Below are 14,513 nucleotides of genomic sequence, written 5' to 3'. Positions count from 1 at the left end.
TGCTAATGGAAATCGCCTAAAAAATTATCTCCGAAACTTGGCAAGCTTTTTGAATTCTGTTTGCGGGAATCGAACAAGGCATTAGCAGAGATTAGTTACTGTGCATATGATGCATCACTATGACGTCATATCAATTTTATGACGTCATTCCTATTTTTTGACATTTTTTGTTTTTTGTTTCACAGCCTACAGTTTTCATCGAAACTTCCTGAAACTTGGCATATATATGTAAAAATACCCTGCGCAGACAGTAACCATCTCTGATTTTGGAAATTCCTCCTAGAAAAAAAGTTATTACGTCAAAATATCTCCAATGGAAATCGCCTCAAAAATTAAGCTGTTTTAAAAATTAAAATGGGCAAGCTGTTTGAATTTTGTTAGCGGTAATCAAGCCGGGCATTAGCACAGATAATTTATCGCAAACCTGATACATCACAATGACGTCATATTCGTTTTTATGACGTCATCATTAAGAGGACGAGGATCTTAGCTCATTTGAGCTTGTTTTATATTAAATATTGTATATATTGTGCTAATCATTGCATTATTATTATTATTATTATTATTATTATTATTATTATTATTATTGTATTATGAGCCTGGTGTTGGCTTGGGATCCTCGGGTCCTGAGTTCGAGCCCTGTTGACCACTGAATTAACACCAGGGGGTTGACTCAGCCTGTCATCCTTCTAAGGTCAGTGAAATGAGTACCAGTGTACTGGTCCCAGTGTATATCCCGGTTAGAATAGGTGTACCATATCCCTGTGTGTCGTAAGAGGCGACCAGGGTTAGCATCAGGAAGGGCGTCCGGTCATAAAAAACAAACATTGCCTCAAGAAAGGAACCATGATTGCATGGAGCCCGCAAAAAGCTAACCCCTGCTCAGCAGGGGAAAGTGGCTGTAAAAAGGTTTTTTTTATTTTATTATCATTTATTATTATTGTATTGCCTGCTAAATTATATGTGAGTAATTAATTGGAATTATACATAGTACCTGGTCCCTATTTTTAAACTCTAAATTATTTCCTCACAAGGTGCGGGTACGTCGGCTAGTATTCTATATGACACAGCAAGTGGGAGATATTTGTTGTTTTGCATGTGGCCCACGTGTATTGCTATTTCATATACCATGTTACGTTGAACGTTTATTTTCTGTACATCGGCCATGGTTTGTTTTGTGTTATTTAATGTCAGTGTTACATGCATCTTGTGTTTCATCTTATTGTTTGATCGCTATGAATATTTATTTTGTATGTGTTGTTGTGGGTTTGCAGGCAGGGTCACGAGTGGCCTATTTCGGACATATTTCCTGACCTTTAACCCTGAAGCCGATGAGCCGCAGATAACTCCGTGGCACAACAGATTGCTAAGCAACAATGGGCACCATCTGGGATGATTAACTTATGTGGGGTCCTCATGTTTAATTCCCACATGACCTCCCCAAGTTCATCCCCAGATCGGGAACAATGCTCTTGGTGCTCCACTCCTATTTAAGGCCTGGTCACACCTTGACGTTTTAGCCAACGTATGCCGATTTTTGAATTTTTTTTCTAAAACGCTGGCACACGTTGAATACGTTATGGGTAAGTTTTGATAACATTGAGAGCATGCTGAAAAACACTGCCATACGTCGTTGTACGTTGGCTTTAAACGTTGTACTTTTCGGTTATCCTCAAATTTTTTCATGCTTGAAATTTCACGACGTATGCCGGCGTATGACTCACACGTTCCGCTACGCTGGCCACAAGTTGTATGCACGGTCTGCCATCGTTGACAGACGTCAACACATGCTACTTGTAAGTTAATCATAAGTTGAGACACGCCGAGGTAATGTTTAGCGTACCCAAAACTTATTTCTAACCTATGATTAACGTGTTGTTGGCACGTTACGCGATCGTTGCCACACATCGACAGACGTTACTTTTAAGTTACTCATAGGCTGAAAGACGTCGGTATAATGGATCGTCCTTGCGTCAGCGTCCACGGCCACGGCCAGGACACTTATTTGCAGCATTCTTCAAACTTTTCTTCGGCATGACGAGGATGTTCACACTTCGATGTCCAGCTTGGCGATGATTCCAATTGTCCATCGGCAGCGTCTATTTAAAATAGTCGAGTTTGAGCGTTTTAACACGTTCAGAAGAAACGCCTCATATTTCAAAACCTCAGCGTCAAAAAACAAAGGCGAGTGACAGCAATTTAAATCGTTCATTGTAAACAATGAAAATAGCTGAGTGGTACCGTCTAAAAGTCGTTGAGTGTAAAAAAATCCAATTGTTGAGCGCAAGCGTCTACTTTCAATAGTGAGGTTTGAGCGATTTAGCACGTTCAATAGAAACGATTAAAATTTCCGAGTGCCAGCGTCAAAAAACAAAGGCGAGTGACAGCAATTTAAATCGTTCATTGTAAACAATGAAAATAGCTGAGTGGTGCCGTTTAAAAGTCGTTGAGTGTTAAAAAAATCCAATTGTTGAGCGCAAGCGTTTACTTTCAATAGTGGAGATGCAGCCATTTAAATCGTTGAGTGGCAGCCTATGAACCTACCCGTGGACACGCGGACGCAAGGACGATCCATCATAACCCACACCCTCCCCCTCACACCCACCTACTACTGCCAACATGAACAAACTACTACTAATACTAATACTAATACTAATACTGATACTGTTACTGCTGACATGGACATCGACTCAAAAAGGACTCGAAAACACTGTTGGGTTCCCCTTTTATGAACACCATTTTTATATACCAATTCCCAAAACCGCTGGGAACACGTCTTTATATGGCAGTTGTAACCTAGAAACACGTTAATTTTTTTTTTTTTTGTCGACCGGAAGACGTCATTGGAATACGTCTACATACGTCGATGTGTGTTGGGACTACGTAAAGAATTGGTTCAAAGCACGTCAAACATAAGTTAGAAATAAGTTTCGCGTAAAAAAGACATTACCGCGACGTGTTTCGACTTATGAGTAGCTTATAAGTAGCCTTTGTGGACGTGTGTAAGCGTCCACATATCGTGTGTAAAACTTATCCCCATCGCATGCGGAACGTGCGTCATACGCCGAGTACATCGTAAAATTTTGAACATGTTTAAAATTTCTTGACGTACTCTACTTACTACGACGTATGATAGCGTACTTTAGCGTTCTACTCACGCATACCAAACTTACTCATACCGTATTTGACGTGCCCCCAACGTTTTAGACACATTTTTCGTAGGTCGGCATACGCTGGCAAGATCGCCAAGGTGTGACCGCGATGTTGTCACTTCCATTTCTACGGCAGTTATGATTCGAATCGTTGTGCGTCAGCCTTTTAATAGGCTACGTCACGACATCGTCGGCGATGCGTGCAATGCGCTATGCCGAAGTTAGACTATCGTTGGGCATAGGTTGTGTAGGCCGACAACAGGTTCAGCATTCGTTGGTATAAGTTATCTATAACACAACGAAACGTTCTGTGTCCATTACTAATATGTTATGCATACGACCAACTCGTTATGAATACGTCCGAATGTTAAAAAAAAACATCAAAAGTTCAACGTCAGCCAGCGTTTTACATACATTTTAATACGTTGCCATCGCTGGCTAAAACGTCAAGGTGTGACCGGGCCTTTAGATCAAGTATGGCCAAGCGGAACCATGAGTGGGACGTCGGCTAGTCTATAACTGTAGTGAATCAGAGGGTCAAAACTCCTATCTGCTGTTTACATACTCTGTGTAACCAATGGAGAAGGGTACACTCTGGCAGGTTGGAAAGGAAAGGTCTTGTTAAATAAATGGCACGTATTTAAGGGAATGTAGTGTCATAAAAGAAAGCCTTACCCTTATGCATGTAAGCCTCTTGTACAATCACTTTATCATGGAAGCTACAGACGCAGGCACCTCATTCATTCTGGGAAATCAGATAAGTAAGGGTGATAGACAGATAGATAAAGAAGGTTTTTGCAACCCCTTGCTCACCCAATGCAAGCCTGCGGGCTTACATGGTTCCAACGTGAAGAGGAGTGGAGGGAGGAAAGAAGAGAGGGTGGTGATTGGTTCTGGAAAGCATGCTGAATTGGGGAGAATAGATTAGAAGGGATATAAGAAAAGAAGGGATTTAGAGGAGTTACAATTGCAATTCACACCTGCTACACAAGCACAACACATCCCCCTGTCCACTGATACGAGGGGAAAGGTCATCTATCGAAAGAAAATACTCCTGAAATACTGTACTAAACTCCATGGTTCATTTACATGTTGGATGCAACTCCCAGGGGTCTTCAAAAACCGCAACAGTATCATGGCATTCCCACCACAAGCTTTGTGCTTTTCGGGATGACGCCATTCATTCAATGCAGACAATTGTAAATTTTATTTCATATTATTTTGTGGAAATGTTCCAGTTGGTGGACCTGGGTGAGTTTCCATGGCTGAATCCTGATAAACCACTGTTAAAGTGGTCTTGTCGATCCACCGGTTTAGATGCACCGGGCAGGGTCGAGTGCTTGTTTTCCTCTCTACCTTACTCCTTTGGAACATTTGAGTCAGTCGAGCTATGTGCTGGCTTTTTGCTCACACCAGGCCCCAAAATGGCTGAGAGGTTTTGCGGTGTGGGAACCATTTCGTGCAGGATGCTAATCGCCCCAAAACCCAATCTGTCCATTAAGGGGATAATTAAAAACCAATGCAGCTCGTGATCAAGGCAACTCTAAATACTCCACAGAGACCAAGTTAATTGCAAAGTGTATTCAAGTAAAAGGGAGAGATAACAAAAGCAATGGTAAAAAAGCTATTAATGATTACACACCCTGGGTATCGTGCAGATGGAAGAGGCTTAAACTAAGCCTTGTTGGGCCTACAATCACACCATAGAAAGAAAGGACCAGGAGGATGATGAGACAGATATCCCCTATTTGGGCCCAGTCTAGTGTAGCAAGTCCCAAGGGAAAAACCCACCTGGCACCACAGGGTTCAAGGGCCATTCTCTTGCTGAGGCACGACGAGCGAGCAGGCACAGCAGGGGGGTTGAAAGAGGGGCCGCTGGTGGTTTTAGCACTACATCAGGTCGGTAGCGGGTGGGTTCGTCGAGGCCCGGGTTGGGGGACACGTCTGCTTTGTGCACCGCTGATGTGGGAAAAGGACACAGCAGCCCCCAGATCTCCTGTCACACCTTCCTGTATCGCCTCGGCCCACTCCCCACCCCGTGATCTCGCTTGGCTATACGTGTGTGCTGCCTTTTTGTTAAGCAAGCGCAAATCATAGGCGGGCCCTCCCCTTGGCCTCGTCGCTTCCCACCAAAACTCATGCTTGTGGCCTTATTTTCCCAAAAGGCACACACATATAAGACAGATTACAAAGGGATAAATATGAAAAGGTTCAAGGGAAAAGCGGTTTTAGATACCAACATTTAGGGTAGCGAGACAGTTTTCTGCACACAACGATGCATTTCCTAATATGTGCATCTTACCTTACGCTTGCACGAAATCTGCATTACAGAGATAACTATCTTTACACTTTCCAATACAATCTTAACCCCTACAACTCAAGAAGCCATTTCCGCAACAATATTGTTTTGTGGAAAGTAAATGTTATTTTTTGATTGATCGATTGATTGATTGACGCGTCGATGCAATTTGAAGCCTTCTGATCCGGGAACCAATTCATCTTTCCTTTGGGTGATGGTTTTTCATTACTCAGTCAGAGCTCTTTGAATTGTAACTGAGAATGAAATAAGTAACGCTTCATACAGCTAGTGGATTATTTTGCATAGCCAGAAAGAGAATGGAATAAGTCTCACTTTGCAGAGCCAGCGGGAAAATGGTGGTAAATTGAGGCTTCATCCAGTGCATGGTGGTCCCCAAAGTAACATCTTAAGTGGGAAGACAAAGCGATGAATGATAGGTGACAACGACTCTGATTAGAGTGACATCGAAGTACAAGGTGTTATCATGTCAGTCTTTTGATGTTGCACAGGTTTGTGACATCAGAAGACATCATTGTACTTCAACGTAAAAACAAGGACATCGGTTGATCAAAGCAAACAAAGCATATGGTTTTTAAACATAGGAAGGTGCTCAGATGAAAACACCAAGCAGGCCACCTCTCATCTATTTCCCCACTTGTGGACGCAATGAGCAGTTGGCTAAATCCTTTTAGAGCCACTTCGATTGCCGTTATTGCTGCACACACATTTTTCATACGTAATAAATAGATTGGCTCTTCTTTTTTTTTCATTTTGCAAAATTATAACTTTTACTAATCTACGTCTTGTTTTCAGGTGTGAAACGTGCAATGGAAACGGTCAGTGTCCCTGCAAAGAATGCAAAGCCAAGGGCCAGTTGAAGTACTTCATCATGCTCACTGTTACATGGTTCGTGAGCTTCGTTTGTTAACCATTATTTATTTGAATCTACATTTGCTATGATTCAGGGGTTACTGTCTGATTTTTTCTTCTTTTTTCTCAATTTTGATTGAAACTTACAGGAAAAACATCACTCTAGATTTTGTGGAGGAAACCAGAAGTGGATTTTCTACAGAGCTTTTAAAACATGCAGATGGCCAGGAAATCTTTCATGATGAACAGCCAATGGTGAGTGGGTGAATGAATGAAGTTTGGAGAAATTGATGTTATGAGAATGAGCGATTTATGTGAATTAGCTGATGCTGATGCATGGATGAGTGATGTGCATGAAAACAGGTTTGCATCACATTGGCTTGCTTCCCTTCCTTTCTTTTTGATTTCCTTATGTATTCTCATGAGATTCACTCTGACGTGAATGTTTGAGATGATAACATTATCAAACTTAAAGTGAAAACGCAGTTTTGTTCGGTGTGTTGTGGAACTGTGAGAGTAAAGTGTGAAGGGATAAGCGAGTAGTGATTCGACTGAATGAGATAGGACTTTATAAATCAGTGAATGTGATGGAGATGTTTAGGGTAATGAATGGTATGGACAAACTATAAGCTGGGCAGGTTGTCTTCTTAACCAAGATAGACAGTGACAGAACAGGAGGGCACAGTTGCTGAGTGTAAAACGAGGAGGTAAGCACAGAATCATGGTAGCGGTATTTCGCACAGTTTCTGTTTATTAATTTCCTTCTTTGATCTTCCCTTGATTGAATTTTTTTTTCCTGTCCTTAAGTTTTAATCGCTTTAATAAATTTACCACCTTCAAACAAGGAAATCCTTCGCAGTGCTGTAATCTTCATCCTGATGAAGCAGCACTTATATGGAAGGAAGAAACCCAGACACAGGAGGAGGCCACTCGGCCCATCAATTCCGTGTCATCTCCACATTCTCGACTACCCGAGGGCACAACCCCAGTACTCGACAACCCTGTAACAGAAAGAAGTAAGGTAGGAGGATTTCATTTCACACAGGGTTATTAACGCATGGAATGATCTTCCAGGGAAGGTGGTGGCAGCAGGAGCAGTGGATAGTTTTAAATTGGCTCTGGATAAATACCTAGAGGAAACTGGCACAGAGGAGTACAGGTATTTTGGCATGGATGGAAAAGAGCGGGTTCTGTCCCAGGGTTGTTGGGAATGTGGAGATGACACAGGCTTGATAGACCGATTGGCCTTCTCCTGTGTCTAAAGGCAGTGGATTTAAGAAGCAATTAAACATAAGGACAAAATAAGTCAATCAAGGGAAGGTCAAAGAAGAAGGAAACTAATGAAAACAAACAATGTGTAGAAATGTTGTGAATAAGCAGTGAGAAAGGGGCCAAAGGTGAGAAAATGAGATTTTGGGCACCTCACGTGTTTTTTTATTTCTATCTGATCGAATGGCTCGTGGAGGAGTTTGTATAGATGACATGCTGACAAGTGCATTAGGAAGCCGACGGATAAATTAACACTGTATATGGGATTTTAAAGTAATGATCTCAATATTATGAGATTCAAAAATGGCCCTCCTGGTTTAATGGCTTTCATAAGTTTTCTTTTGATTGCTGATTTAACCTCTTGTTTTATTATCTTCACATCACCCACCTTGGCCTTGTAGGTACAGCCTTTGGACAGATTCCCCAATGAATCAATACGCAATCAATCACAGGCAGCCTTGAGTGATCATCTGACACGTATTCAAACTTCCCGTATTGTCCGACAGGTAGGGAATTTTATAAATCGGGCTTTTGAATACTCCAAATAGTGAGTAGAGTCTTTCTTAATGCTGAGGGGAATAACTGTATGGCCTTATAGAGACTTGTTGACTCAGAAAAGGTTTGGTGATTGATTTATGCCTTCTCGGTTGTGATGGAATGGATTATTTCCCCAATGTTTGTTGCCATCTCTGGGATAAACACACCTGGAAAAACTTTTATTGTTATTGAATTGTAACTCAAAAATTCCAGTTATGAGGGTCAAGGCTTTGGACACCTCTCAGATGTCAAAACTGTTTGTAGTTTCATATTTTTTTATTTTTAAAAAGGTTCCTAGTTTACCTTAACCATCATTTATAGGGAGATGAAAAATGTGTTCCATTTGTTTGCAGAAGCATATTGTGGACTTGATCCCACTTACCAAGTTCATCTATGAGTTGAAGGGAAAAACCCACGAGTTCTATGTATATGGTACCGAGAGGAAGGTCTACGCACCTGACTACCCAGGAAACTGCAAATGCTGCGTCATCTTGTGAAGCCTGATTGAGGAGAGAGATGGAGTTGGTCAGGGGAGTCTAACACTAGTTAGACCAATTTCATTGTGATTCATTTTGGGGTTTAAGGAAGCGTGTTTATTTTTCGTTTTGAGTGTGAATGGTGCAAAACAAAGCTAATTAGTTCACTTTCGCACCTTCACATTTCTGCACATTAAAGCAAGTCTGAACACATACCTGTGACGTGTTGTCACGACACAGCATCACAGGTAGGCGGTGATTAGCCATGGTTGGGGTTCAACTAACACTTCATGAATAATAATGACAAACTGTTCAAAGATGGTGATGGTATTTGTTCAACTTGGAAGTTAGTCTTAATAAATAAAATATGGGTTTGGTTTATTGATTATAATTACCGACGGTGCACCCGAAAAAACAGTGACATGGTAATGCCATCAAATTCTACTTCAGTAGGTTTTTCAATATCGTCTTTCCATCTGATCTTTGATCTACCTCTGCTTCTTCCAGTGTCCGGATTGCCAGTTTGTAATTCTCGTTGTCCACTGGTTGTTCGTCCTTGCCGTGTGTCCAGCCCGGTTCCATTTCAGTTTTTTTATCGTCTCCAATATGTCATTGAATTTAGTTTACTGTCTCACATATTTGTTTCTCTTCCTGTCCCTTTTGTTTATGCCAAGATGCCATCTTTCCAAGGCTCTTTGTGTGTTGATCAATTTTTGCTCTGTCTCCTTTATAAGAGATCATGTTTCATTGCCATATTGTAAACTTTCCTTTTTTTTGTAAACTCAAGGGCGATTTTCTTTTCATGACACTTTTTTTTTTACTTTTCCATATGCTGCCAATCCTGCTTTGGAACATCTCTTTACTTATTCAAAGTTGTCTGTATCCGTTTGTATATGAGTTGTCCTATCTAGGTGTAATTGCTGGTTTCTTAACTTTTATATGAATTATCATTTTTGATCTCTTCCTTTTGTGAATTGTAGTTTAACAATAATGTTGTCTTTGTTATATTCATTTTTAGTCAAATATTTTCACTTTATAAATTGAGCTTTGCCATTGTGATCTTCAGGTCTTCATCATTGTTTGAAATTGAAATAATAACTAGAGTTCATAGGACACCTTACCCCACGCAGTCGTGAGAAACAAAAGGACATGAGAAGGGTCTTTTCAACTCTTGTTTTACATTTCCGTGCACGATCTTTATTAGCTTTGTTTGTGAACTTTGAATAACAGGCATGATGGCAACCATATGGAACAGATGGGTCAAACGGAACAGTCCAGAGCTGAACCTTCTGCCAACTCTCCTTGGACAACCTGATGATTTTGGAATGATGTTTGAGAAAGAGATGCAAGAATTAAACAGATCTTTTGAACAAAGTTAGCTCTGTTTTTGCATTGCTAAGTGCCGCCATGTTCTGTGAATGTCGCTGTTACTCCACCGTCAGAGTGCGTGGAAAATTTCATTGGTTGAGATGGCGCACAGTTTTTCCCAAGTACTGCTGAACCAAAGGTTTCTGGAATTGCAAACAAGGCAATTTGTGTTCTAGTGTTCAAACTTATAAGTGAATTGAATAAAATAGAAGTTTTAAAATCTGTAGAAAATAACAAAACAAACCATTTAATCAGGAGTTTACCACCGCTGATATAAGCTGGGCAGGTTGTTAGGATTAGGGTTAGGAGTTAGAATAAATTTTGACTACTAAAAAGAAAATTTATAAAGGCTCTTTTATACCACCTTATCTGACAGGTTAAATTTGTTTTTGTTGCCTGTTGTTTGTGTCCTTTATGCCATCCCTAAAAACAGTACGTTTCCTGTTTGGAATGATTTTCAATTTTCTTTGACTGCCAGACAGCCAGACTGAAGCAATTGCTTTACCGTGAGTGTACATGTGTGCTCGGAATGAGACACCGTACAATTTGACAAAGTCATTGCCAAAGTATTCAAACTGCAAGTTTAGATTCTGATTCGTGTTCTAAAATGTTTTATACAAGATATAACATTCAATTGGAATCAAGTAGTTCCTCCATCATATAAATAGACTGATAGACAGACACAGTGAACCAATGGCTTCACCCTGCTTTGTGCTACGCACATGGGGTAATAGAATGAATAACAACTAAACAGCCAAAACAATCTGTATAATGATTATTCGCTTGACAGGCTCTGTAGCTGCAAATTCCTGCATGATTACTACATCCCACATAATTTCCCGAATAATCTGCACAATTTGTATCAAAACCATTTTATATTGACCTTTTCATATTGATGGTAACGACGAGTTACTTCACTTTAAACAAACTTGCAGATTACAAACTCTGCCCATGTAAAGTGGATTCGATGATGTTGCATCACATTGGGCAGTCGATTTGATGCATGTTTTTTGATTGTGACACAACCTAACCATACAACACATGAATGTGCATTTTAATTGTGTTATAATATGGCAAGTGGAGAGAGAGAGAGAGAGAGCTGGAATAAAGGAACATTTCAACTGAGTCAAGGAATTGAATAACAATATGTAACGGATGACCCATGAGATGGCCATTTGATATTCCATCACAATTGTAAATGTGTCATTTTTTGGGGGGTCACCATATGTGTAAGTGTGGGAATCGAAATGTTCATTTACTTATTTACATATACTCTTATGATTAATATTCAATGTTTATCTTTATACATGAAGTATGCGCAAAAGAGGTGTGCATGGTGGTGGGGGTCTCTGTGTTTGCAGTGATGATTTTGTCTTGTGGATGAGTTGTTTTTTGAATTTTTAATTTAACCACTTGACTCAACGTTTTTGTTTCAAAAGAAAAAAAAAAGGACAAACTGTTGAGATGTTCATGATTGATCCTGAAATGATCTATGATGATCATGTTGCTTCATGTTTTGAGGGTGTATGACAAAGTAATTCCTCATGCATGAAATTTTGAAATATTCGTCTGTGTCATATTTTCTTTTTGAGGGTTATTACCTCCACCACCATAGGTGAAGGAGGTTGTGTTTTCACCCCTTTCTGTCTGAAAATTTTGTGGACAGGTTTGGTGTGTGACAAGGACGAACTGATTAGATTTTGGTGAAGATCCGGATCCGGATCCGACTACTATAATTTTTAAAGTGATTCTTCATCATTGAGAGATCGGGTCAAAAACGATATATACCACGATATCTCAAAAAGTTGCAGACGGATTCGGATGAAACTTGGTGGACACGTGTATATGGCAAGGACGAATTGATTCGATTTTGGTGAAGATCCGAATCCGGATGTGGATACGAGAATTATTTAATTAATAAAGTGATTCTTCACCATTGAGAGAAAGGGCCAAAAACGATATATAGCACGATATCTCAAAAATGTATTGGGCCTGATATGTTCTCGTGGATTAGGCATTGCGTGGCGGAGATATGCGCTCTACTGATTGCACTTCTCGTCTTAGGTTTTTCTTCTTGGTTTTCCTAAAGAGAGTTTTCATTACAGTGGACAAGCAAGCCAATGCATGGAACCAGTGAAGATTTAAGTATCACATTTTGAATTTGTTTGAACCTCGTCATCAAGATGCGTGGCGTTGTTTCCCCGCCTAAGGAGAGGGTATTGCATCTGGGTCCGTTTGTCTGTCTGTCTCTTTGTTTATCCACACAGAACTTTCATGTTTTTCTCCACAACCTCTTGTAGGATTGAAGCAAAATTTTCATCACAGGTGCGACTACTCGTATAGAATGTTTTGATCATAAATATGTCGTCATAGATCATGTGGTGTGGCAGCTATGTTGGAAAAACTTTGGACTTCTGTTTCTCTGAAACTGCACCAAGGAAAAAATTGAAACTTGGCACATGGCAAGTACTCATAGGGAATAAGTGTGATTTTTTTTTTCGATGACATCATAGGTGCGTTCGTTATGACGTCATAGTTGCATATGTAGAATGCTACCTATCTCATTCGTATGAACATTTTTGAGGGTCATCTAGGGATACAATGGTCCACAGAAAAAAAAATTGATGACATCACCGGTCACATGATTCAGCAGCCATCGTGATTAAAAAAAAAAACCCCTTCAAAAATCTTCTCTGAAGTGGCTGAGCAGATAGAGGCAAAACTTTACATGTATGACCATCTATTCATGTGGAACAATAGTTTCCCTCATATGTTGTCATAGGTGACATGGTTTGGCAGCCATATTGGATTTACCCTGAAACCTAAAAAAATCTTCTTCTCCAGAACGGCTGGACAGATTGAGGGGAAACTTCAGACAAATGTTCCCCAAGCCATGGGTCTACAAGCTTGTTAAGAAATAATTGATAGGTCACATGGTTTGGCAGCCATATTGGTTTTAAGAAAATATTAAATAATGTTTTCTCTGGAACCACTTACCTAATCAAAGTGAAACGTTGCAACTATCATCTAACCCCATGCCTGCATATACGGTAAAATATTATGATGTCACAAGTTACATGGTTTGGTGGCCATCTTGGAAAGAAAAATGTACCTTGTCTGATCAACACGAAACTTAACAAATATGATCCACGACCCCAATAGAGCGAGAATTTAAATTTATGATGCAATCAGTCACGTGGCTCGGCAGCCATATTGGATTGAAAAATTAAAAATTATTCTCTGAAACGGCTGAACAGATTGACGCAAAACTTTACAGGTATGACCGCCTATCCATGATGAACAAAAGGTTCTCACCTCCATTTGATGTAGGTCACATGGTTTGGCAGCCATATTGGATTGAATGAAAAATATTAAAGAATGTTTACTCTGGAACCGCTGCATCAATCAATGTGAATCTTCACAGTTATGATGCAGCAGCCATGTGGAATGAAGATTTTAAATTGCAACTCGATCAGCCACACACTTTGGCAGCCATATTGGATTGAAGGAAAAATACTAAATAATATTTACTCTGGAACAGGTCAGGTCAGGTATGGGAACATGCGCCAGAGCAGTGCGTCACTGCGTCCACTTTCCACCAGTACTCCAGGGGCCTCCGTCTGGCCACCCCCCAAGCAGATGCCTGGCCCATCCCCATCTCCTTGAGATGCTGATGAGATCTGAATCCGCTGCATCATTAAATGTGAAACTTCAAAATTGTAATCTAGCCGACATGGGGAATATATGTTTTAAATTTCAACCCAATCAACCATCAGGTCTGGCAGCCAGAATTATTTAATTATTTGAATCTGAGAACTTTTTGAACTTTTTTTTTTGCATAAGGCTCACTTGGCTGCACCTGCATACATTTGAGGGCACAGCAGTAGCAATTCGATTGATACCGATGATGGCCCCATGAAAAATGGTCAACTGTGTAAATAATAAATAGATGCAACATGGCCTGTTTCTCAGTGCATAACTTGTGAATCCCACGTCGTAGAGAAACGTGTGGGGCCTCTTTAGATTCAGTGGAATCCTGCTGATGGTGTCCACATTTATTACTTTGTGTTCAGGTTATTTAAACACCAATTCACTTGATACCGACAACGTCCTCAGGAAAAAGGGCTATCTGCATACGTAATAAATACATTGAACACTTCGTGTTACTCGGTTCGTAGCTCATCGGTCCCGTGTTGTATCAAAGTTGGATGTCTTCGTACCTGGTGATCACTGCCAGCAGCTATAAAGTGGCAGTTCTAGTTTTTTTTTTTGTTAAATAAGGCTTACTTGGCTGTGCGTGGGTGGGTTTGAGGGTAGAGGAGTAGCAGCTGAAATGTGAATCCGATCCAGGTTTCTCCTAATGATTTCATCTTTGCTTGTTTGGGTTCTCGTGTAGGCATATTTGCAATTTCGTGTATTTTTTTGTTAAAAGAAAAAACTCACTTGATTTTGTAAGAAGGTATCATAAGCTTTAAAAAAATTAGGGTGGCATTTTTTCTGAACATTCTAAGGGTATGAAATCCAAGATGGCGTCCAAAATGG

At 40.3% G+C, this 14,513-nt stretch overlaps 1 protein-coding gene across 6 annotated transcripts in view; it reads left to right on the top strand.

Moving 5' to 3' along the window:
- Window positions 1-11,096, top strand: part of SSUH2 (ssu-2 homolog) — a 94,479-nt gene extending 83,383 nt beyond the window's left edge. For all 6 annotated transcript variants that reach the window (XM_085852387.1, XM_085852388.1, XM_085852393.1 and 3 more), the window contains 4 exons: window positions 6,265-6,357; window positions 6,471-6,576; window positions 7,992-8,096; window positions 8,481-11,096. In XM_085852387.1, coding sequence (XP_085708513.1) covers window positions 6,265-6,357; window positions 6,471-6,576; window positions 7,992-8,096; window positions 8,481-8,624 — 448 coding nt within the window. In that variant the 3' untranslated portion in view covers window positions 8,625-11,096. The remainder of the gene's footprint in view (window positions 1-6,264; window positions 6,358-6,470; window positions 6,577-7,991; window positions 8,097-8,480) is intronic.
- Window positions 11,097-14,513: the final 3,417 nt, after the last annotated feature.

The sequence above is a fragment of the Eptatretus burgeri genome, chromosome 13 (genome assembly GCF_056783735.1).
Source record: "Eptatretus burgeri isolate ZD-2024b chromosome 13, Ebu_testis_v1, whole genome shotgun sequence".
NCBI classification, from domain to species: Eukaryota; Metazoa; Chordata; class Myxini; order Myxiniformes; family Myxinidae; genus Eptatretus; species Eptatretus burgeri.
Note: the sequence above shows the minus strand (reverse complement) of the source record. Positions and strands in the feature narration are given on the sequence as shown.